Raw genomic sequence first — 26,952 nt, 5'->3', positions numbered from 1 at the left:
GAGAGAAATCAACGACAACTTCATCTCTATTGATCCACTGTCGTGGCAGTCATTTCATGTTAAACACATGCACGGCAACATTGACAAAGAGCTCAGAAGAAAACCATCTGGCACATCATTACCCTGCTGGCTCTTTCAAAATAACTTGCCAATTAATTCCTCTCCCTGCTCCTCATCCTGCAATTCTTCCTTTTCAAGAATATGCATAATAAACTTCTGGAGGTAATTACTGAATTTGTTTCCACCACCCTTTCACATTGCTATGATCTGGAGTGCACAACACTCAACTTAAATAACCGTGCATTTCTGGTTCTTTCACCAATTATCTTAAACCTGCGTCCTCTCTCTATCCCTGACACTAAACTGTTACTCTATTAGGCCATCAGAGTCCTTTTGAAATACCTTCTCTACTCCAAGGAGACCAATGCCAACTTCTCAATTCCATCCAAATAACTAAAATCCTTCATCTTTGGCATGATTCCAGTAAATCTCCTCTTCACCCTCTCCAAGGCTTTGGCATTCTTGCTAAATTGCAGCAGCCATAAGATACAATTGTCCTGCTGAGGCCTAATCAGAATTTATAAAGATTCAGCATTAGTTCACTCCTTTTGTATTCACGAAGTCCTGCATCTTGCCTGTTTTATTTAGAAAAAGGCCTTATTCAAGTGGTCTGCCACCTTCAAAGGTTTATGTATCAGAACCAAATCTCTGTTCCTACATTTATCATTATACAATTTAGCTTACATCACCTCATGTAACTCAATTAACTCATTCAACTCAAAATAATCCTTTCAAACCCAACCACTGATAACTTAGGACAACAAAAAGGATAACGAAAAAAGGTCTTCAAGTTACATGTTACACAAGGAAATGTCAAACGTTAACATAAAAGTAGAGTAGTTTCTAAAAAATAATTTTCTTTGACCGATACATGATTAAGAACCAATATGGTTTATGGGGCACTGGGTTCACCTCAATTCCTCGACACAACCCAAATATTAAAACGACAAACATCAGTAGCTGTTAATTATCTCTCATTTCTAGTGCGTGGAAGTTAGCCTGAAAGTTGTAAACAAGAAGCTTTCTAATGCTTCAAGTTAGTTAACAATTTAGTAGGAAACCTACCTAAAAGTACACTCAACAAATCAGAATGTTAAGAACTTCAATCAATAAAATGTTTGCATTTAAATGGCAAGCAATTGTCATTCCAAAAGTAGCACTGAAACAGGTTTAAATCTTTTATTTACAAACTGATCTATTGCAATATTCTGCTACATCTTTAAAAGCAAAAGGACTTACCATACCGAATAAATAAAGAAAACATCACTTACTGATTCATCCAAGGCATAACGTAGACATCCATGTTCATATAACACAAAGAATCTGCGCTGCCATTTCTAGAAGTTGGCACAAAGAAGCAGAGAAAAGTTATATTTGGAATACCTGCAACAATTTGGTTCAACATATTTTCTATTGGAAATTATTTTATATATTTAAAAACATACACACAATAAAGCTCATTAATTCAACTTGAGTCATGGGACAATTAGAGATGGGCAATAAATGCTGGCCCAGCCAGCAACACCCTCATCCCATGAACAAATAAAAATCTTAAACAGCTGGTCTCATCTTTGCTACTTTTGGTGACATTTCCTACAGAGGAAGTCATTTTGAACTGCAGTGGCACATGTTTTAATGCAATTGCCTAGTAGCAACTAACCAAGGCTCTCAGCTGCAGTAGAAGGCCCATGACAAAATAACATTCATTGTAGAAGATCTCTCTCATGGGGAAAGGAAGTCAGCCAAGACAAAGAAGTGAGCTTTTATTGGAATCAATGAACTTTTGTTAATAACTACCTGAATTATTTACTTGTAATACATTCACAATTATTGCCTTATACAACGGATGATGGAGGGCGAGGGCGAGGGCGAGGGCGAGGGCGAGGGCGAGGGCGAGGGCGAGGGCGAGGGCGAGGGCGAGGGCGAGGGCGAGGGCGAGGGCGAGGGCGAGGGCGAGGGCGAGGGCGAGGGCGAGGGCGAGGGCGAGGGCGAGGGCGAGGGCGAGGGCGAGGGAAATGGGGAATATTTCTACCTGTGCAGCATTACAATTACATATAATGTGGAGTTGCCAGTGTTGGACTGGGGTAGGCACAGTCATCTGAGTCACCTGATGAAGGGGCAACACTCCAAAAGCTTGTGCTATGAAATAAACCTATTGGGCTTTAACCTGGTGTTGTGAGACTACTTACTATAATTCCACAGTAACACAAGCAGCTTCTCAAATTTTAATAAAGTTAGTCATTAAAAACCAGGTTCAAATTATTAAACTAGATCTCCTTCCACACCTTACTGGTACAAATGCAATCATTCTGATCAAGTATAATACTAACTTCTGTACAAGAAATTCTCAATCATATTGCTAGCTACAACATTTTTTTTGTATAAATAATGAATTTCAGTGGTCATTTACATGAAGATTTTTGCTTCTGCTTCATTTCCTGCAAATTATGGAATGTTACAGCACAATGTAATCACATTCTCTTCCCCAATCCTGACACCTCTTTTTCTCCCATATCAATTATTTAATAGTCAAGAACTGAAAGACCATCTCACTCATTCCACTATTAAGGTCCTTCCCTCATACCCAAAGTAGCCAATAGTTCTTGTCCTTCCCTAATTTTACTAAATCTTGCGACAAATTTAAGGGGCAGAAACCTCTAATAAATGCAAAATTCTGTAGAAGGGTCATACAGACTCAAAACATCAACTGTCTGTCTCCATAGATGCTGCTAGACCTGCTGAATTTATCCAGTATTTTCTGCTTTTAATCGAGAAACTGTGTTTTGGGACTGCATCTTTAACTTAAGGTACAACGCAAGAATGAAGGTCATGTGACTGCTCTGCATTCTGCTGACAAGATTGGGAGCCTGGTTGTCAAGGGGAAAACCCATACAATTTTATTACGAAGGTGGCAATAATTATGAATATATTTCAAGTAAAGGAATTGATTAGCTGGGTGGACAGAAATGAATTAACACTGGTGGGAAAATCTACCCCAAGTGAACGCAAATACCACAAAAGGAGAAACCTTAGGGAACACTTAACACAAAAGGGGTCATAAAATAAACAGTTTAACCTAAATAATCAGATCGTCTTAAACTAGAAATCAATAGAGTTTGTTCTATTCAAGTGTATAAAGGAATATGAAGCCAGAGTGGATGAATAGAGTTATCCGTATATTGCTCAAGTGTGCACGGGCCAATGTAATTACCAAGTAGTCACTGGGACAACTAGATTATAAAAATGAAAATCAAAAATACTGAAGTACAAAATGTAAATGAAACATCACAGAACTTTAACTGAAGAGGAGAATCTGGATAAATATTCGTATGTCAAATATTGATTGTCATTCTTGAATGTCAAAGAGCAGAACTACTCACAGAAAATGATAGTAATTTATTCCTCTTTACATAAGAGTTATAAAGTTGACTTCATGCAGTGTTGTGTAAGCACCTAATTAGAGATCAACGTGCCAGAAAGATCTTCATTCCATTAAAGGTTCACCAGCAAAATAGTCAAATGTTCCACTTAGCTTAATGAATATACTTAAGGTTAATACAAAAATGTACGAAGTGTTCCACTGATATAAAAGGATATTAAAAAGTTTTAGTTTCTTAAATCAAGTAATAAAAGATTGTTATCATCATAACCGAAACCAAGCTGTTTAAATCATCTGCATACAATTGAAGAGATAATGGCAAGGGCTCACCATTGCTCAAATACGTCAGTATGCTGAGACATGGAATCTAGGAAACTTCTAGGTTTGACTTGTAATCAAAACAAAGTATGCTTTTCTTAGCTAGATCAATGGCAGCAGGTAGCAGATACAGCATGCAGTAAACAAAGCTAAGTGATCCCTTAATCGAAGTTCAGGAGCTCTGCCACATCCAGTCATAAATGGTGGTAAACAATTAAACTACTAAGAGGAAGCAGTGGTTCCACATACAACTCCATCCTTAATGATGGGGGAGCACAGCATATCAATGCAAAAAACAAAACTGAAGAATTTACAGCCATCTTCAGAAGTGTGAGTGGATGGTCAATCTCTGCCACCACCCAAAGTCCCCATCATCACATATGCCAATTCATTGAATTACGCATGACATCAAGAAATGGCTGAAGACACTGGAAACTGCAAAGGCTATAGGCTCTGACAACATTCCATCAACTGTACTGAACACTTGTGCCCCAGAACTAGCCAAAGTGATTCAGTACAGCTACAACACTGGCATCCACCAGCAACAGAGAATTGTTCCGGTACATGCATACACTAAGAGCAGAATGAACTCAACCCAGTCTACACTTGATCATCAGCAAAGTGATGAAAAGTGTGATCAACAGTGCCAAAAGAGGCACTTACACAGCAATCACCCATCCACTGACACTTAGTTCAGATTCTGTCAGACCCCATCAGCTCTTGCTCTCATTACTATCTTTGTCCAAAGGTGGACAAAAAGAAAGCAAACTCCAGAAGTTAGATGAAAATGACTGCCCCTCGACATCAAAACTGAATCCGACCAAGCATGGCATCAAGGAGCACTAAAAAAAAACCTGACATCAATGGGAATCATGGGAAATGCTGCACTGTTGATTCATACGCAACACAAAAGAAAGGTGGTTGTGATTATTGTAGGTCAAATCATCCCAGCCCTGGGACGCTGCTGCAGGAGTTCAACAGGACAGTGTCCTCAGCCCCACCACCTTCAGTTGCTTTATCAATGACTTTCCATCCATGAGATCATAATTAATGTTCATGAATGACTGCACAACGTTCAGTACACTCATGACTTCTCAGAGTGAAGCGGATTGCATCCATATGCCACAAGATCTAAAATATTCAGATTTGGGCTGACAAATGGCAAACAACATTCACATCATACCAGGCCATGACCATCTCTAACAAGAGAGAATCTGACAATTTCCACTTGACAGTTCAATTGTATCATCACTAAATCCTCCGCTAATAACATTCCATGGCTTATTGTTGACCAGGAATTGAAAAATACCAGCTTTCAAGATGCTCAACATCATCCAAGACAAAGCAGCCTGCATGATTCGCACCCCACCTCTCACCTTCAATAAATGCTACCTCCATCACTGACTCAGTGGCAGCAGTGGTACAATCTACAAGTTGCACTGCAACAAATAACCAAGGCTCCTTTGACTGCACCTTGCAAACCCTCAACCTCTACCACCAAGATGGACAAGGGCAGCAGATGCAAGATATCACCAGCTTCAAGTTTCCCTTCAAGCCACACACCATCCTGACTTGGAACTATATCACTACTCTTTCCCTATTGCTGGGTCAAAATGCTGGAACCACTCCCAAGTGGATATTCCTACAATGCATGAACTGCATCACTTCAAGTCAATACTCATCACCACTTTCTGAAGAGCAATTAGGGCTGGACAATTAATGCTGATCTAGCCAGCAGTGCCCACATCTCATGTGCAAGTAAATCAAAAGAAAGCAGGAAGAGAAAAGAAAGCTGGAAGAGGAAAGAAAGTCTTAATACATTCTTCCTGTTTTCTGAACATAAGAAATACGAGCAGGAGTAGGCCATCTAGCCCTTCGAGCCTGCCCCGCCATTCAATAAGATCATGGCTGATCTGAAGTGGCTCAGTTCCACTTTCCCGCCTTCTCCTCATAACCCTTAATCCCCTTGCCTATCAAAAACCTATCAACCCGCATCGTAAATGTATTTAGCAAGGCAGCCTCCACCACTTCAACGGGCAGAGAATTCCAGAGATTCACCACCCTTTGAGTGAAGAAGTTCCTCCTCAACTCTGTTCTAAACTGCCCACCCCCCCCCTTATCTTGAGGCTGTGCCCTCTAGTCCTACTGTCCTTTCTGAGCAGGAAGAGCCGCTCCACCTCTATCCTATCCATCCCATTCATCATCTTATATGTCTCAATGACATCTCCCCTCATTCTTCTAAACACTAATGAGTACAAGCCTAGTTTATTCAGCCTCTCCTCAGTTCAACCCCCTCAACTCTGGTATCAGCCTAGTGAACCTCCTCTGCACTCCCTCCAAGGCCAAAATATCCTTGCGTAAGTGCAGCGACCAAAACTGCACACAGTACTCCAGCTGCGGCCTCACCAGTGCCCTGTAGTTGCAGCAAGCCCTCTCTACTTTTATATTCAATCCCCCTTGCTATGAAGGCCAGCATCCCATTCGCCTTCCTGACCACCTGCTGCACCTGCAGGCTGGGTTTTTGCGACTCATGCACAAGGACCCCGAGGTCCCTCTGCACTGTAGCATGCTGCAGTTTTTCGCCATGTAAGTAGTAGTCCTTCCTACCATTATTCCTACCAAAGTGGACAACTTCACACTTGCCAACATTAAATTCCATTTGCCAGTTCCTGGCCCATTCGCCCAGCCTATCTAGATCCCTCTGCAGACTTTCCACACCCTCCGCACAATTTGCCATTCCACCAATCTTGGTGTCATCAGCAAATTTCGACACCATACACTCGGTTCCCTCCTCCAGATCATCTATATAAAATGGTAAATAGGACAGGATTTCTGGACAGGATTAGACATCGCAGCCAGTTTAATAGGTCTGTATCCTCATAATAGCCAGTTGATATTCATTGTTGAGGTGTAAACAAGAAGAATGGCAACTTGGATAAGTTTCTAGAATATTGCTGGTTCCTTTAAACATACAGTGCATAATTAATTACCTTCGGGTAGAGTAGGAGAGAATGGAGAACAAACAAATTCAAAAACATGCAACTGCACCATATGCCACACTCTGGCTAATAACTTGTTACTGAATGCAGTGCAAGAATTCTGTAGCCTGTGTCTTCCACACTGACTGGATCCCAGTTAATATGGGATAACCGAAAGTCCACACTATTACTGTCTTAAAATTTTCATATGCTTTTGAAATTGATTACAAATTTGATTAATCTCCCTTGATTGTCATCTATGGTACATTCCCAGCAGTGCAATTTCCACTTTCAAGTTGCTTAGTTCAAGCTAAGTAGTCTCATTTGGCAATCTCTAACATATTATCCCTTCTTTAAATCAACAACTCCACTTTTTTTTTTAAATCTCTGTCCATCTTATCTCAATAACCTATAATCAGGAACATTAATCTGTGTTCACTGCCCCTCTAAGTCATGGTTCATCTGTTCTGTGAAGGAATAATATGCGCTACGGATAAAGGAGAGCCTGCAGATAGGCTGTACTTGGATTTCCAGCGGCATCTGATAAGGTACCACATCCAAAGGTAATTGCAGGGGAAAAAAATACATGGTGTAGGGGTAACATTTTAGCACAGATAGAAGATTAGCTGGCTGGCAAAAACCAGAAATATGCAAGATGAAGTGACAATGATAGGCAGTGAAGAGGACGCAAGGTGGTTGCAGACATACAAATAGGTTGAGCGAGTGGGCCAAAAATCTGGCAGATTTTGTATAATAAAATTTAAGACTATTATTTAAACAGGGAACAGATATAGAATTGAAGTGCAGAGGGATCTAGATGCTCTAATACATGAGTCACAAAGGTACGAGTAATGAGAAGGCCAATGCTACATTTCATTATGAGTGAAATTGAACATAAAGATGCTTTGCTCCAATTATGATCTCCTTATTAAAGGCAGGATGTAAATGTACTGGAGACAGTTTAGACGTGGTTTAGAATCATAGAATCCTACAGTGCAGGAGGCCTTTCGGTCCATCAAGTCTGCACTGACCACAATCCCACCCAGGCCCTATCCCCACAACTCTACGTACTTACCCTAAGCTAGTCTTCCTGATAATACGGGTCAATTTAGCATGGGCAATCCACCTATTTTTGGACTGTGGGAGGAAACCCACACATACATGGAGAGAATGTGTAAACTCCACACACAGACAGTGACCCAAGCCAGGAATCAAACCCAGGTCCCTGGTGCTGTGAGGCAGTAGTGCTAACCACTGTGCCACCCTAGATTAATATCTTGAATGAATGGGTTGTTTTACGAGGTCAGGCTTGACTTGTTTTGACTACAGTTTGGAAGAACAAGGACTGATTTGACTGAAGTACACAAGAACCTGAATGGTCTTGACAGGTGCATGTGGAAAGGACATTTCCTCTAGAGTCTAAAACCGGACGACACTATTTTAAAATTAGAGGTCCTCCTTTTAGATCAAAAACATGGAGAATTTTTCTTTAGAGGCATGGAACTCTGCCTCAGAAGTCGGTGGATATTCTCAAGGCAGAAGTAGATAGATTCCCTTGCTTAAGGTTCTGGGAACGTAGAACTTGAAACACAAACAGATCAGCCATTCTCTGATCGAATGATAGTGCAGGCTTGAGGTGCCAAATGGTGTACTTCTGCTCCTATTTCATATGTTTGTATGCGAATGCAAGCCTAGTCTATGCAACTGTAATCATAATTTGACACCTGCCGTCCAAGTATCCTGCTGATGAATCTGCACATACATCCTCCTGAGTTGCAGTGCTCAGAACTAAATGGGGCTCAAACCAGATCCCAGTACAGGTGTAACAAAACTTTCATCCCTTCGCCCTCAATAAAAGGGTCTTTTATTTTCATTTGTGCCTGTCCACTTGTTTTTACTGTCCTGGGTCCTAACTCTCTCTGTTCAAATTTCTAACTGCTTTTGATGAGACAGAATTGTGGTGTCTCAGAGAATCAAGGAATACGGGAAAGGGTAGGGAAGTGGGGCAGAAACCCAAGACATGCATGGGGATATTGGGAATGGCCAGGGAAATGAAGTTGAAGCCCAAGGTCATCCATAGCCACACTAAATGGTGGAGGAGGTTTAAAAATCAATATGGTCTCCTATACCTTGTGCTCTGCAAGAATGCATTCTATGGTTAAAAAGTAAACCTCCATCTATCGAAGTTTACCCACTTAATTTAGCAACGTTTCATTGCAATTTCGTGATTGATACTATTTAGTGTGCCACTTATTTGCCAGCAAACTTAGATATGCAGCTCTCTATTCCATTATTCAAGTCATTTACAAATATACTGAAAAGCTGAGACCCCAGGACAGATCCCTAGGAGGGATTCATCACATCCTGCCCAAACCCATTATCCCTAATCCCTTGTATCCCAAATCTAATAAATTTCCTATTTAAGCCACCAGAGCACCTCTAATTCAACGTGCTCTCACTTTTGTTAGCAACCTCATAGGTAGAGTCTTCAGAATTCCTATATTCCTGTCTTCTACAATAAGCAAAATGCTGTAAATGATAGAATATTACAGCCCTCAGGACTCAAGATGGAGTTCAACTTTAGACCCTGAACTTTCTCCTCCATCTTAAACTTTTTTTTTTAAGAAGGATACATTTATTTTCTCAATGCAAATCACCTCCACCCCCATACCAGGCTGTCTCTTGTTCTTAAGGAATCTCAACACCAGGTTAAATTGGAATCACAAGCTTTCGGAGCGCTGCTCCTTCATTAGGTAACGAAGGGGCAGCGCTCCAAAAGCTCATGAATCCAAATAAACCTGATGGACTAACTTAATGTTGTATGGCTTCTTACTGCGCCCACCGCAGTCCAATGCGAGCATCACCATCTCTTGTTCTTGAGGTTACATCTTGTTGCAATCTTTCCCAGCCACAGCTTAATTCCAACACACTTCTCCCTCTATAGTTCTGACGAAGAGTCAAAACATTAACTCCATTTTCTCTCCCTAAAGATGCCGCCAGACCGGCTGAGTTTTTGCTGCATTCTCTGCCCTGCCATGTTTGCTACCCCTCAAAATGATCTACTGGGTTTGTCATGCATGACTTCCCCTTTAGAAATCCATGCTTTGGTCTCAAATTAGTTCACATTTGTCTAAATGCTTAGTCATATTAGTCTCTGATTAACTTCCCCATACGGATGTCAGATTAATAGACATAACATTCAATTATATCTCGCCTACCCTTCGTAAATAAATTATATTGGTAGCTTTCCAAAGATAGCAATTGCTTAAGAGTTTAAATTGTTTTATTATCTGAGAATTTCCCATCATGCAATAATAAGCCCCCCCCCCATTACGGGCCTCATTGTGGAGGGAAGATTATTGATGAAGCAGCAGAACAGTGCCCCGAGGACCATCCTCTCTGATGCTCTCGGACTGAAACTGAACAACAACAATGTCAGCCACCTTGTTTTGTATCTGGTACAACTCCAATGACTTGAGAGCTTTTCTCCCCCTCATCCCCATTGACTTCAATTTTATTAAGATTCATTAACACCATTATTGCTTGAATGTTATTCTGATATCACTTCCATGCCTCTGAAATTCAAGACATGCATCTATTCTTGGAGCAAGCCTCTATGTAGGTCTGGAGCAGATTGGTGCTAGTGCAACTTAAACAGGGCATTAGGAAGTAGATAATTAATCAGTAAGTGTTTCTTCATAGCACTGTTGATAATTCCATTCACCGTTTTGCTGATGACTGGGAATTGGCTAGTGGATCAGTAACTAGCACAATAAATCTGTTATATTTGTTGCAGATAGGAGCCAGCTGAATAATTTTTCACGCTGAGGCCAGTGACATGGCTGGATTCAAACTAGAAGCTAGATAACCAGGTAGTTCTGAAGCACAGGTTACTCTGTCAGAACTGTGATTTTGTAAGGGCTAGCTAAGAAATGTCAAACTTAATGTAATTTTCATTATAGTTAAGAAAAATTGTACAACGCCCTTCAGCCCATCAAGTCTGCTCTGACACTTGAGAAACACCTGACCAGCCTACCTAATCCCATTTACCAGCACTTGGCCCATAGCCTTGCATGTTACGTCAAGTGCTCATCAAGGTACCTTTTAAAGGACGTGAGGTGACCTGCCTCCACCACTTCCCAGGCAGCACATTCCAGAATGTAACCACTCAAATAGAACTAAATCCCTACAGAACTCAAGCAGGCCATTGGCCCAGTGAGCCTGCACCGTCAATAATTCACCCTATCCCTGTAACCCCACATATTTACCCTGTTAATCCCCTTAATACTAAGAGGCAATTTAGCATGGCCAATCAACCTAAACCGCACAATCTTTGGACTATGGGAGTAAACCAGAGCACCCAGAGGAAACACACGCATGGGGAGAAAGTGTAAACTCCCCACAGACAGTCACCTAAGGCCGGAACTGAACCTGGGTCCCTGGCACTGTGAGACAGTAGTGCTAGTGCACCACAATGCTACCTTCTGGATTAAAAAAAGCTTTCCCCACATCCCTTGAAACCTCCTGCCTCTCACCTGTTTTCTTGTGCCTGACCCTTCAACTAAGGCAAACAGCCGCTCCCTATCTTCTGTGCTCATGTCCCTCAATCTCAGTAAGGTCGCCCTTCAGTCCCCTCTGCTCCAATGAAAACAATCCAAGCCTATCCAATCTATCTTCATAACTTATATGTTCCATCCTAGGCAGCATCCTGGTGAACCTCCTCTGCACTCCTCCAGCGTGATCAAATCCTTTCTTCCTATAATATGCTGACCACAACTGCATAGTACTCCAGCTGTGGCTTCAAAGTTCTGCAAAACTCCAACATGACCTCCCTGCTTCTGTACTCTGCCTCTACTGATAAAGGCAAGTGTCCCATATGACTTTTGCACCACGTCACTAACATAACATTCCACCCTCAGAGATCTATAGGCAAACATGCGAAGAGCCCTTTATTCTTCAGGACTTCCTAGTATCATGCCGCTCACTGAATACTTCCTTGTCAAATTATTCCTTTCCAAAGGTATCAACTCTCACTTTTCAGGGTTAAATTCTGTCACTTATCTGTCGATTTGACCATCCCAGCTATATCTTCTTGTAGCCCAGAGCACGCAGCCTTACTGTTAACTATGTAGCCAATCTTCATATCATCTACAAATTTACTAACCCTACCCACCACACAGTCATCTATGTCATTTATATAAATGACAAATAATAGGGGACCCAACACAAATCTCTGAGGTACACCACTGATCACTGGCTTCCAGTCGCTAAAGCAGCTTTCTGCCATCATCATGTCTCTTATGACTAAGTCAATTTTGTATCCACCTCATCAAACGTGTATTTGCTTCCTTTATAAGTCTCCCATATGGTTTTGCTGAAATCCATATGAACGGCATCAACTGCATTACACTCATCTAAACACCTGGTCATCTTCACAATAAATTCAAATTGTTAGGCATGGCATCTCTGACAAAACCATACTGACTACCCCTGAGTAAATCTTGCCACTCAGATTCTCACCTTCAGAATCTTCTCTCAGTTTCCCTATCACTGATGGGAGACTCACTGGTCTGTAGTTCTCTGACTTATCTCTAAAACCCTTCTTAAATGAAGGAATATTAACTGTTCTCTAGTTCTCTGGCACCTTCCCTATGGCCAGAGGGGAATTAAAAATTTGGGTCAGAGCCCCTGCAATCTCCTCCCTTGCCTCCCATAACAGACTGGGGCACAATTCACCATGACTTGGAGATGTGTCTTAAGCTTGCCAACATCTCCAATACTTTGTCAATCCGCTCAAGAACTTCACAATCTCACACTCCGAGTTCCATACCTTTATCTGCGTTCTCTTGGGTGAAATAAATGTGAAATATTTGTTCAACATTCTATCAATGTCCTCTAGCTCCACTCTTAGATTTCCCCTTTGGTCTGCAATGGGCCCTACTCTTTCTCTGGTTACCCTCTTCTCATTGATGTACTGAGAATATCTTGGGGATTTTCTGTTTTTTTTAAACCAGTCAGAGCTTTCTCCTAATCACTTTAAGCTTCACTCTGCACTTTCTAGGTTCCTCTTGTACCTGCTAAAAGGCTCTTCTCATTCTCACTGTATCCTAAATATCTCTTGTCATCCAAAGTTCTCTGGACTTGTAACTCCTTCCTATCATCCTAGAGGGAACATGTTGGGCCTGTATATTTCCCATTTCCTTCTTAAACACTCCTTCCTACTGCCGCCACCACCGTTCTCCTGTAGATTTCCCCATAAGTAGCTTTTCCCAGTGTATCTTGGCCAGCATCTTGGCACCTGCATTATACTGAAACCCACTCTCCTCCAACCAAAAACATTTTTTACAACTTCTCATTTCTTCGTCCATAATAAGCTTAAATTGTACTATGTTGTAGTCGCTATCACTAAACTGCTCCCCCGCCACCATCTCAACCATCTGCCTGGCTTTGTTTTCCATAGTTACATCTAGCACTGCGTCGTCCCTTGTTGGACCCTCTGTATATTGACCTAGAAAGTTCTCCTGTACACACCAAGAAATTCACTCCATCCAAGTTCTTTATACATTTTGCGAAAGATATAAACACCTAATATAATTACCCTATTGTTACTGTTTTACATACTTCAGTGAATTGTGCACACGTTTGCTCAATTCCCTGCTTACTACCTGGGGGTCCATAATAAACACTCGGCAATGTGGCTGTCCCTTTTTTATTCCAAAGCTCTACCCACAAAGCTTAATCCGATGCCCCCTCCAAGATATCATCTCTCCTCACCGCAGTAACTACTTAATTAATAATGCAATGCAGATTTAAAAATAAATTTAAAAATCTCAGTGTAGAAGTTATACACATTGGAGACTAAATTTCAAAAATGTATAAAATAAATTCAAATAAAAGGGAGGGAAAGAAAAAGGGAACTTACTCGAGATCTCTGCATTGGATTTTCAAAATCTGTGCCTTCGGGTGCCAAACACAACCAGCCTCCGTAGATGGGTTTAGCCTTTAATCAAAAGTTAAAAAAAAACACGCATTATGAATGTGTTTTCTAAACTGAATTTTACAGCAGAGGGAGATTAAATTGTAAACAAATCTGACAAGCAATCTACATTAGCCAAATGCAATTTTTTTTAAAAAAGGCAAAGAAAGAGATTACGAATACTGCACCATTACAACAGCATAATTGACCACTTTCAGCAAAGACAGACCAAATGAACACACGTCATAGCTTAATCTATGCTCAGTGCTGGAACTCAAAGATAATCACGTGGCAAGGTATAGGAGAATGCCCAGCACTAATGGAGAAACACTTTCAACAGAAAGCATTTAAGCATATTGATGATGCATATGGATTAGATCATCCTCCAGAAAGGCCCTGATTCCCCCATCCCAGCATTCCATAATTGTTCAGTTTTTGTCTCCTGAACTCTAACCAGAAATCTATTTCATATGTTGAATATTCACATTAAACCTAAATTTTTCTTTCATTAGCTTGAAGCTGTGCTGCCCCCACCTCATCCCCCACCCACCCCAATCCTACTTCGACAGTTTGATACCTTATTCACTTTGTACAGTCAGCTTTCAACTAGCACCTTCAAAGGTTGAAAAGCTAAGTTTGTCCAGCCTTTCCTCAAAGCCCAATTCTGATGACACAGACAGCCGTAAAAGCTTTTCTTTGAATAGTTACCAGTACTTGAATGTTTCCTTACATTAGTAAGTTTTTTTTATAATTACCTGGCCCATAGAATTTAGCTATATTCATTTTTTAGATATAGATATATGCAAAATAAAAACAGGTATGTTAAATATAAACAAAGTACTGGCAAAACTCAGGTGGTCAGGCAGCATCTGTGGTGAAGGAAACAGTTAACATTATAGAACTATTTTTGACCTAGATCGGAAACTCTCAAAAAGAACCATAATTTAAAAACACAAAAATCATTATTGTTTAATTTTTCAGGAGTGAAGTGTGAACCCAGATCTCAATCATCTTATGATGTGGTGAGAGCTAAATGAGGGGAAAGAGACACAGGATTATCTCAAGCATTTCCTATACCATTAAAAACAAACTTTCCTTTTGAGCAACAAGGCAGTCAGAACCTCACAGCTGCAATTGTCCAAACCTTTGCTCAATTTTAGAAATAGCTGCAACAAACAGAGTTTGGGAAAGTGGAGCAATGCTGGTGCAATTTAGTTACCTTTAGAAGCATGGAATAATCTATGCCACACTTGAATAGGCATGTCATTAACTTTAACAGAAAGATGCTCCAGCTTGACAATGACTGTACATTAACAATAAAAGCATTCCAAGACTTGTTTCAAGCAAAGGTTACTGTTTGAGATGCTTTAGTAAACAAGTATTAACTTGAAAGATAAGCAGAGGATTTTTCAATGCAATAAAGTTGTGATGCACAACATGGTGAAAATGGATAAATAAATCTCCACTATTCTTAGTGTAATTCTTGTTTTCTTTGGGAATAAGGTGGCGTAGTTATTATGTCACTGGACTAGTAATGCCAGAAGCCTAGGCTCTTGGGGACATGGGTTCGAATTACAACACAGCAGCTGATGAATTTCAAGCTATTCTCAGTAAAGGTGACCATGAAACAGTCTATTATGAATACCCATTTGGTTTGCTGATGTCCTTCAAGGAAGGAAATCCGTAATCCTTATCTGGTCTGGCCTACTTGATTCCATACCTAGGGCAATGTGGTTGACTCTTAACCGCCTTATAAAGCCACTCAACTCCAGGGCAATTAGGGTGGGCAACAAATGCTGAACTTGACAGCAACGTCCACATCCCATGATGTGATAAAGGGGAAGCTGATTTTATGGTGTTGTTATGCACAAGATACTTCCATTAGTACAATGGGCTTTCAAAAGTACTAATTAATTATGAGGAAAGGCAGAACAGAGGGATTCAGGATATCATACATCACAACCACAAATTTCAAATGGTTCACCCCGAAATAGTTTGCACATATTCCTTTGCATATATCATTTATGCTATTTAAAAGAGACTACATCTTATTTCTTATTTGTAATATAATGAAGCGATGCCTCCAATGCTAGGAAACCTTTGGACAGAAATTGTTAATAGCAAAGGAATTGATGGAGCAAGAACAGACAGTTAACCAGAAAAGTGTAAAAAAAAGTGTATAGTGGAATAATACCAGAGTTCATTACAGGCTTTTAAAGTGACACCCAGTTTTTGCAAGATTGCACTGCTCTTCCTTACATAGTTCAGGGATAGAGCAGTTGGTTTTCCTCCAAACCAGATGTAATGTGGGATTCATCATTCTATATGGGCAGACTACTCGTGACATTCTGGTGAATGTGAATTCACAAAGAGTGAAGTCACGACTATATTAACATGCTACTAGAACTGTATGAATACAGGTCTCAAAATGACAACATTAATTGGGAAGAGGCAATTTAGAAAAATATGGGCCTCCCAAGTTGCCAGTTTGATAAAACCCATCAAGTTTATCTTGATGTCGCCACTGGCTTCATGAGACTGTGACTGAATAGCAATATAAAAAGCAGCTTTAAAAAAACCTTTTATTCTGCACTCTCACTTTCCTCTCCCCCACTGCCATTTAAAATGTTAGAAGTTTGGACTCTTGCCAAGTTTGGTTGCGCATACATTCTAAATGTTGTCACTAGCATTTCAGTAAAGGGTAATGGTGGGAGTGTGAAATTTCCATGTTCTAGCCGTTTGAAATAAGAAAAACTGTAGTTACATTATAAGAACATAAGAACATAAGAACATAAGAAATAGGAGCAGGAGTAGGCCATTGCCGGACTATTTAAAAGGTCTCCTTTGACTATTAGTTCACGACTTAAAGTTTCAGGCTATTTAAATTCAGAGAGAAGCAGTGATGGTTAGAACACTAGCACTGGTGGTATCAGCAACACTGATTTGTAGGACAAACCAAGAGCATTACACAAAAGGCACATTAACATTGAGGTTTGATTTGACTATTATTGTGACATGTATTAGTATACAGTGAAAAGTATTGTTCCTTGCGCACTCTACAGACAAAGAATACCGTTTAGTGAGAAGGAAAGGTGAGGGTGCAGAAGGTACTGTTAGTCATAGCTAGGATGTAGAGAAAGATCAATTTAATGAGATAGATCCATTCAAAAGTCTGATGACAGCAAGGAAGAAGCTGTTTGAGTCAGTTGGTACGTGTCCTCAAACTTTTGCAGCCTTTTTCCAATGGAAGGAGGTGAAAGAGAGAATGTCTGGCATGCACAAGGTCCCGAATTACTCTGGCTGCTTTTCCAAGGCTGCAGGAAGTATAGAGAATGTCAACGGATGGGAAGCTAGTTTGAGTGATGGACTGGGCTACATTCACAATCTTTTGTAGTTTCTCTTGGTCTTAGGCAGAGCAGGAGCCATACCAAGCTGTGATACAACCAGAAAGAATGCTTTCTGTGGTGCATCTGTAAAAGTTGGAGTCATAGTGGACATGCCGAATTTCCTTAGTCTTCTGAGAAAGTTGGTGGGCTTTCTTCACTATAGCGCGCACACACAGTGAACAGCAGAGGTTGCTGGTGATCTGGACAGGTAAAAATTTGAAGCTTTTGACCATTTCTACTTTGTCCCCATAGATGTAGAAAGGGGCATGTCCTCCATTAGGCTTCCTGCAGTTGATGACTATCTCCTTCATTTTATTGACATTGAGGGAGAGATTGTTATCGCACCAGTTAACCAGACTCTCTTTCTCTCTCTTTCCTGTACTCCATCTCATCATTGTTTGAGATCCAATGCGCAACAGTGGTGTCATCAGCAAACTTGAAAATCAAGTTGGAGAGGAATTTGGCCACACAGTCATAGGTGTATAAGGAATATAGTAAGGGGCTGAGGGTACAATCTCGTGGGGCACTGTTGTTGAGGATGATAGTGGGAGGTGCTGTTGCCCATCCTTCTCGATTACTATCTGAGGGTGAGGAAGTTCAGGATCCAGTTGCAGAGGGAGGAGCTGAGCCCCAGGCCATGGAGTTTGGAGATGTGTTTCGTAGGAATAATGGTGCTGAAGGCTAAGCTTGTCAATAAGGTGCTCTGTTTGTAGAGCTATTATCTCTTTGTACAATCACAACTTGATATTTCTAAATGTTATTTCAAGATGCATCTTGTAATAACATTATAAGCATATACATAATTGATGTATCCAGAATGTCTGGTTACTCAAGAAATTTACTTCAACTTTGCGTCAAAATCTGATAGCTCTCCACGAATTTTTTGTTTCAACGTTATCTTGTTTGAAAGAAAGGCTGCCTCATCACATTGCACACTCTATTTCCTTCTTTAATTCCAGCTATCCAACCCTAGCTTATTTCTAGAATCTGCTAAAAATGTAAAGGATAAGAATCAATTTTAGCTAGATCTAATGCAGGCAGAAAAAGGCCCTTAAACAAGTGCAGAATTCCACAGCAGGTTTTGTACTCAAAACAAAGGAAACCGGGGAAAAAGTTAGTCGGGCGGCATGGTGGCATAGTGGTTAGCACTGCCATCTCTCAGCACCAGGAACACAGATTCCATTCTCAGCTTGGATCACTGTCGGTGCAGAGTTTGCACATTCTCCCCATGTTTAAGAGGGTTTCTTCCAGATGCTCCCGTACCCTGCCAGTCGTGCTTGTTGGGTGCATTGGCCATCATGCTAAATTCTCCCCCAGTGTACCCAGAACAGGTGGAGAATGGTGATTAAGGGATTTTCACAAGAACATCCTTGCAGTATTAATCTAAAGCTAAAGCTATTTGTGACACCAATGCATAAACTTTCAGTCTTTAAAATTAGGTGACAAAAGCCAGTTTCAAAAGGACAACATCTGTCACTGAGTGCGCTCCAGGTACAGCCTCAGTAAAAAGGTTACAAACATAATCCCTGACTAATCATGATTTTTTTCAACCACCTGATCAGGGGAATTCTTTTGCCCCAATTTTCAAAGTTTAACTTTGTTAGCTTCCATGATTAAATTAGGACTTTTGTTACATTTGCAAATCATTTCAGGACTTCAACCAAAGAAAAAATTACACAACATCATGATCCAGTAACGAAGGGCCAAAAAGCTTATCAAAGTAAATAGCTGCTACCAGCTAAAACTAACAAACTTTGAAATTTGTTTCTTGCCTTGTGTATGAAGGCAAACAAAAGCCAGGAGATGAAAATTCATGAAATGGCTTCCAGTATTTATACTGCAAAATCTAGCTCCCATGTTGCATTCACAAAATTATAGACCTATCAGGGATGAGACCTCCAAACTTAAAATGCAAATGCCAGGAGCCAGCTTACAAATGTTACTCCGAATTCAATTTTAAACGGTCTCAGTGTAAATCAATGCAGGAAGACAGATATTGTAAGAAGTATTCAATGTGAAAAGCAGTGTTTTGTGTAATCAAGAACAGCTTAGAGCCTGGAGGCTTCCTTTTAAGGTATTGGTGAGAAACAGGAAAGCAACAGGAATCACCACGTGGAAGAAGCACTTAAGGCATTTTCCTGAGAACTCAGGCTAGGGTTACAGAAAATCTGGCTACACTGCAAATTCTTTTGGAAAAACAGAAGACCCCCTTGACCTTATTCCCAATAGTCTGCTGACCACCCAACTTCCTTTCCAAGACCTGTGTGAGCTGCCTTTTTTAAATATCTTTTTATTGAATATTTTTCATTTTTCACCAATAATGCAACAAACTCTCGTTCGTGTCTATTTTGCCCAGTTTAAGGCATCACAGAAATGCAAATTATTGTTGAATATACTTATTTCCCTGTTTTCAATAACTCCTATTTCATGAGCAAATTGATTTATCATAATTAAAATTTTAAGTTGCTTCAGATTTAAGCCAGTGATAGATTATGGTTAAAGTACACCATAAGAGTGATACTAGTCTCTAGCTACTTTTAATTTCAGCACACACAGCTCAATAGGGTACATAACATTGGTCTGATTTTAGTTTGACAAGCCAATGGATAAATTTAAGTATATTTTCTTATATCTCAAGGTCTTTTGTGCATTAAGCAAGTTTTAGACATGTTGATCAGTGTGTTATCTAGTGTCTAGGGTTTTGTTTCTCAAAGCGTCGCTGGGGTATTGGTATCATGCAAGATTCCCATTTTTGTGCCCAAGTTCGATTCCCAGACAGCACAGTCTCCTTTCCCCCATGACTGTGTGGGTTTCCTCCAGGTTTCCTCCCGCAGCCCAAAGATGTGCAGGTTAGGTTGACTGGCCATGCTAAATTGTTCCTAGTGTCAGGGAGACAAGCAGAGTAAATGTGTGGACTTACGGGAATAGAGCTTGGGTGGGATTTGGTTGGTGCAGATTCGATGGGCCAAATGGCCTCTTTCCATACTGTAGCATTCTATAATTCTCCAGTTAAATGTTCAGATGCTAATGCTGCAGCATTTCTTCTATCTCATGGACAGAAGTAAAAAATTCAAATTAAATCACAAATTATGCCTTTTATTCCAGAACAATTAGGTTAGCTTAAAATACATGTGAAAATTAATCACTACGTTATACAAGCTTTAATTTGAGGGGGAAACAAAAGCTTTAAAATTTATTGCCTAATTAGGCCAAAGAATCATCACAAGGTCACTTGCATGGCTTTTGCTCAAAACATGACAAAAATCATTTCGCTTAAGGAACCACTTTTATAATCCACATGAATACAGCTGTTTTCAAGGTGCGTAATACTCCAAAGATGATACTAAATTCCATCCAACCTAAATATCAAAACGTGGTCTTTTTTACTCCCACTGGCATAATGTACCAAACTAAAATCAAAGTTATAGCAATAGGCATTGAAAAGATCACCTTCGCATTTCATCCCCAAATCAGTCTTTAGATTTCCGTGTGTCTGTGCTCCCTTTATATTCATAGGATCTTTATGTCATAAGCAACATCTGCAATTATAAGATGGAGGAGCAAAAGTAGGCCATTCAGCCCATTGAATGAGCACACCAGAGAGCTAAAAATGCAACGTCTGGACCTATTTCTAAAACTGTTGTTTTTGAGTTGTTGTTTTGGCAAAGCAGACTCAATGAGATCATGACTGATCTGATCATCCTCAACACCACTTCCCTGCCTTAGCCCTCAATTCCCTTGCTGATTATCGATCTCAGCTTTGAGCATACTATGACCCAGCCTCTATACCCTCTATGGTAAAGAACGTCACAAATTCAGCACCCTCAGAAGAAATTTCTCCTCATCTCAGTCTACATAGGTGACCCCTTAGATTATGCCCTCTAGTCCCAGACACTCCCACAAGGGGAAAAACCCCTCAGCATCCATCTTGTTAAGCCCACTGAGAATCTTATACGTCTCAATAAGGTTGCCTCTCATTCTTCTAAACTTCAATAAGCACAGGTTAGTTTTGGGTTGAAGATGAGTCATCTCCAATCATACAGCTCTTTCCTACTGGGTTGATTACAAGCCTAAAAATACTCAAAAACAACAGTTTTAGAAACAGGTCCAGACATTGCATCTTTAGCTCTCTGGTCCAGATATTGTCATGGCGAGCACACCAATCAAAACCACCTTGGCAATGAATTAGCACTATTTTCTCGTGCAGGACAAATTGTTGCTCCCATTGGAATTTAGCATTCTTGCATCTATCCTGGTAAGTGTAAGTTTAAAAGCTTTGACAGCCTCTTCTCAGTAATACAGGAAAACAGATATTTTCCTGAATACTACAAACCGAATATCACCACTGCCAGTACAGTATATATTTGGGTCCATTTGTTACATAATATACATTTCCATTCTACGTGGAAATTGCTGTAGAGCAAGCGGGCACAGTGCTTTCATAGCTGAGGGCATGAATGTTTAAGTGATGGAAGGAGTGTCAATTAGGCTGTTTCAGCTTGGATGTTGAACTTGTTTAGCAATTTGATAATCCATCAAATAGCCACTTTAAAATGCATTTGGTTGTTGCTGGAATTGTCAGCTCTTATGAATATAGGGCCGGAAACCAGTCTAAAGTCTCACGATGTAGTCTCAAAAAACTAATACAATTGTATGAGAGTGTTGAACCATTTATTGACCCCAATCTACTAAAACTATGAGGTCAAGAAAACCAGGAACACTGCTGTATGGAGAATTCAAAATAGTAAAGTCATAGTCAAGCATTAAATTGGGAAAAAAAAGTGGATGTTTGCCTTTATTTTGACAAAAAAAACTGACCTTTCTCAACAATAGTGAAAATAGATTAGATGGCAGAAATGAAAGTTACCTCACTAGTGCAATCCCCTAACCAGGCAAATGGAGCTGGCTTAGAATATACAATTAAGCCAACAAACTTCTCTATGTATATGCCTCCACAATTACAGGCCATTATGAATACGTAAACCAACATGAAACATGTCAAAAAAGCTAATAAAACTTGACAGGTAAACAGGATGAATCACACTGCTCTTTACTTAAATCTGTATGACAAATAATTCATATGAGATTCTAGAATAATGATCAGATCAATAAGTACAGTATCACTGTGGCTAGTGCCATTTCCTGTAGCAAACTTCCATTCCCGAAAAGGACCATTACTCACACTCATTGGTTCCGAAGCGCAGCACATTTCGGTAGTACCTGGTCACATCGTACCGTCTCAAACCACAAAGATCAAATGACTATTATGTAGATAGGCAATTAATAATTCAAGAGGTGGCTGGATATAGCACTTGGGGAAAATGGGATCAAAGGTTATAGGGAGAATGCAGCATTAGGCTATTAAGTTGGATGATCAGTCATGATCATAATAAATGGCTGAGCAGCTCAAAGGGCCAAATGGCCTCCTCCTTCTCCTATCTTCTACATTTGTGTTTCTATAATGACCCTACCTGTAATCATCTGCTTACTGCAATCAGTCTCACCAAACTCTCCCAAATAGCAATTTTACAACAAAGTTTTAATACTCATTTCCAATTAACAGTACCAACTATCACAGGAAAAATATAAAAGCACTTAAAGTCTTGAGATTTACAAGTTGTCTTCAAGCACAGAGCCACTGAACCCCGTTACCTGTAGCAACAAAAAAGTGGAATCCCGAAAGAAACTTCTGCTTGACCTGGTGCCTGGTCAAGCACCAGGCTTCAGGGTAATTCGTTTCAATAGTTTTCAGACACAATTCACCCTTCATCATTTATATTTGAAACGAGATCAGGAGATATACAAAATGTGTGTGTCATTCCAAAATTAAGGTCCATTATCATTTCTGTAAAAAGGACATTCCTGCTATTCAACTCAAGGAACCAAAATTGATTTGAGTTTCAATTTGAAAAAAACATGTCTGATCAACACTGATTAAGTAATTCACGGATGGCAATGCCTATTTACCTTAGATACTGGAGATTTTAAATGAAGAAAAAAAGCACCAGTTAGCACTGATGTGATTTCAAATTGTGCTAGCTACACAAGTTATATTTAGGTGGACGCAACTAAAAATGTCAATGGACAGGCAGACTTAACATCTCTAGTGAAGGTGAAAGGTGAGCTATTTCTGTCCAAATATTTTTACTGAAGATCCTCAGGATAGAAAAGGCATCCTGTTGATAAATGCATTGCCAAATCCAACACTTTTCAACAGCTCTTAGTCAAACGCCATTAGATTGTTGCCAAATCTAACTTTTTTTTATTAAAAACATCTTAGTCAAATTGCATTAGACTACTGACCTGCTGCCTTAGAAGTGTGATGGAGAAAATATGCAGAGGCAAAACACATTTCCCACATCTACCTCCAGGTGAGCCAAGTTAAGATCAGACAAGTAAAGAATGCAAATTTTTTCCCTTATAATCCTAATAGAGAACTGGTAGGAAAAGGTGTGTTCCAACAGGATTGTGTAACTACAGTACAGTAAGAGACTGGCTGTAGGAGTTTCTCTACTGTACACTCATACCTTTTTTAATAGCTTTGAATTCTGGTTGAGTCTTGGACTCGCGTTTGGAAACCTTGCTTTGAGGATGGGAGAGCAAGTTCTACAGTCAAGTTCCTTAAAAGTTTATTTATTGTCACAAGTAGACTTACATCAGCACTGCAATGAAGTTATGTGAAAATCCCGTAGTTGCCACACTCCAGCATCTGTTCAGGGGCACTGAGGGTGAATTTAGCATGGCCAATGCATTTCAAAAGCGCATCTTTCAGACTGCGGGAGGAAACCTGAACACCTGGAGGAAACCCATGCAGACATGGGGAGAACGTGACCCAAGCCAAGAATCAAATCTGGGCCCTGGCACTATGAGGCAGCAGTGCGAACAACTGTGCCATCTCTTGTATTTCTTTGGAAATTCATTTAGATCTATCGAGTGTTCTCCCACTCTGCATAGCTTGTGTTGATTGTTTACCTTGGAGAGAACAAGGAGTCACTGCAAAACAAAAAATAGGCTATCATCCACTTGGCAAATTGGAAATTAGACATCATTCTTTGCCCCACGGTGTCACAGCTTTGGACAGGTCTTGCTTATAACCGAAGAGTGAACAATGAATTGTGATTTTTTTGCAATCTTTTGTTTGCAGCATTGTTGTGCAGGATTGTAGATAATTTCCTCTTGAAGAGCCTCACAAGAAACCATTATTAAAATGCTTCCTTCAAAACTTAGTTGTGGTATTTTTGGTGCAGACTTACATTTTGCAAATTTCAGGTGTTTAAAAAGGACAAGAGCAAAATATAACCAAGCACTGAGCCACACAGATCAGTTTAAATTCTGAACTACTGTTGGTCAATCTCACTTAGGCTACTAGTGAAAGCCCTATAATGGAGTTCTGAACTTGGGCAAAAAAATGAAAAAGAAACCTTATTTGTTATTTCTATCTTAATTTCAATTCACTTCTAGGTTTTTTTCATCATCAGGTGTGGTCAGGATCATAATGAAAGGCTTGGTTAGCCACTGTCAACTCACATGTGGAGATGGTAGCATTGGATTGTGATGGGCACAGCAAAAGACTTCTTACTCAACTCACACAAGAAAGGAGCCACTATGCAACAATTACACACTCAAACACTCACATATCCATAGTTCAGTGCCTTCACGTGATCAATCTAAATACTCTTCACTTTTCAATCTCCATTTCTCAGCCTACTCCAGAAATGTAGACCATCAGCCCTAATCATGTTTACCTAATCATTCCCACAGTTTAACTGACATTATTTTCTCATCCCTTCAAATGACATTCTTTCAATTTCTTTGTCTCTTCAGTTTTGGAAACCTTCCTTATTGTTTCTCATAAGTGTTCCTTTTACCTCAATTGAGGAGTCCTCCCAGAGTCATTGTCAGGGCCTCAACTGTGCCCTATCCTATTTCTTGCACTTCTGCTCTCACCCTCCCAGAAGGGCAACAGGATTCTTCTACATTGCAATCACAATAAGCCTTCTTTCCCCTCCACGTTCTCTGGAAGGACCAGTCACTCAATATTCTTGCATACAACACAAGCACTACTACTCACACATCTGCTTCCCTGGCATTAACCTACACAGCTCCAGGGACCTGGGTTCCATTCCTGGCTCGGGTCACTGTCTGTGTGGAGTTTGCACATTCTCCTCATATCTGCATGGGTTTCCTCCAGTGCTCCGCTTTCCTCCCACAGCCCAAAGATGTGTGGGTTAAGTTGATTGGCCATGCTAAAATTGCCCCTTAGTGTCCTGGGATGCATAGATTAGAGGGATTAGTGGGTAAATGTGCAGGGAAATGGGGTAAGGCCTGGGTGGGATTGTGGTTGGCGCAGACTCAATGGGCCGAAGGGCCTCTTTCTGCACTGTATGGTTCTATGATGATTCTATGATTCCTCTCATATAGTATGCTGGATTCATTGTTCACAATGAGCATACCCTGCACACTGGGAAAATCAAATTGCTGATGAAACCACTTTGTTGAATACCTCTGTTCATTCCAATGTTTTAATGGAGCTGAATAAAAGCTTCAGCAACTGTATCTCATCTTCCTGCTGAAAAGATTGTGGCCCTCTGAAAATCTCTTCAGCTTCAGAATTCAAACTTTTAGTTCTGTGTGACAGAACTCCCATAAGTTCCTTCACCAAATCTAGATTTATTTGCAGAAGTTATAATATTCAGACAAGTACTTCCCAGTACTGAATACACACTCAGCGTGGGTAACCTGTTTAACTGCCTCAAACAGGAAGCTCATAATTCTAACAGCTCCACCTCACTGACCTCATTATATCATGCTGACTGACCAATATATATTTACCCTACTTCAGGTATATTGCAGTAGGGAAAATAAAGGACCCACTATATACTTATGACCATTCAGATAAACAGAAAAACCATATGACCTCCAAAACAAAGGGAAAAATCACTAAATCACATCACTTAACAAGGAATAGTGTCCATGGAAAAGTGAAAACGCGTTTGAATAGTTTTCAATTTCAAGGTTCGCTCAAGATACCAAACTCCCAAAGGCAGTTAAGTACTTTTTTGTTTTAATATTGTTAGATCATCATACAGATGGGACACAGTAGGAAAGTGTTATTGGCAAAAGTCCCAGAAACCAATGTAGATGGTGTTATAAAAGTGTCAATGATTTTACAATGTTACTGGAAATGTAAAAAATATGTATTTTAGAAGTAGAACACAGGGCTGATTAAAAAGTTGAATAAAAGCAGGATAATAAGTTCGTTTCATAGTTCACTGGCACTGCTAGTTTCTGAACACTAAAGAAAGAACCTGCATTCATAGTGTCTTTCACAATTTCTGAATGTCTCAGCGCAGTAGTTTAAGAGTATTTACTATTGCAAACAATAGGCAATTTGTTCATAGCAGTAACAAGATAATGATAAGATAATCTGCTTTGGTGATGCTGGTTGCAGAATAAATTGTGGCTAGAACATCAGGGAGAAATACACCGCTATTCTTTTAAGTGCACCCGAGGGGACAGATTGGACATTGATATAAATAGTTAATTCAAAAGACTACATTTCTAATAATATGACACATCCTCAGTAATGAACTGTTATCCTAGACTAGCTCCACAAATCTAGTCACAAGGCAAAATAAACAGGAACTTTGAAATCTAAATTAAATGTCAGCCATAGCTCATTGGTAGCACTTTTGCTTGAATCAGAAGGTAGTGGCTTCAAGTCACATGCCAAGACTGATATTTCTATGCAGTCCTGAGGAACTGCCACCTTTCAAATGAGTCACAAAACCAAGCCCAACCTCTGAGCTGAACAGATGCTCACCGGCAGCATTTCTTAGCGGAGGTAGTTATAGC

General features: G+C 40.1%; 1 protein-coding gene across 5 annotated transcripts in view; it reads right to left on the bottom strand.

Moving 5' to 3' along the window:
- Positions 1-26,952, bottom strand: part of mpripb (myosin phosphatase Rho interacting protein b) — a 417,298-nt gene that overhangs the window by 378,248 nt on the left and 12,098 nt on the right. For all 5 annotated transcript variants that reach the window (XM_080209086.1, XM_080209085.1, XM_080209087.1 and 2 more), the window contains exons 2-3: positions 13,658-13,735; positions 1,332-1,397 (exon numbers count right to left, since the gene is read on the bottom strand). In XM_080209086.1, the coding sequence (XP_080065212.1) occupies positions 1,332-1,397; positions 13,658-13,735 (144 nt within the window). The remainder of the gene's footprint in view (positions 1-1,331; positions 1,398-13,657; positions 13,736-26,952) is intronic.

The sequence above is a fragment of the Carcharhinus amblyrhynchos genome, chromosome 21, assembly GCF_965287045.1.
Source record: "Carcharhinus amblyrhynchos chromosome 21, sCarAmb.v2.hapA, whole genome shotgun sequence".
Classification (NCBI taxonomy): Eukaryota; Metazoa; Chordata; class Chondrichthyes; order Carcharhiniformes; family Carcharhinidae; genus Carcharhinus; species Carcharhinus amblyrhynchos.
Note: the sequence above shows the minus strand (reverse complement) of the source record. Positions and strands in the feature narration are given on the sequence as shown.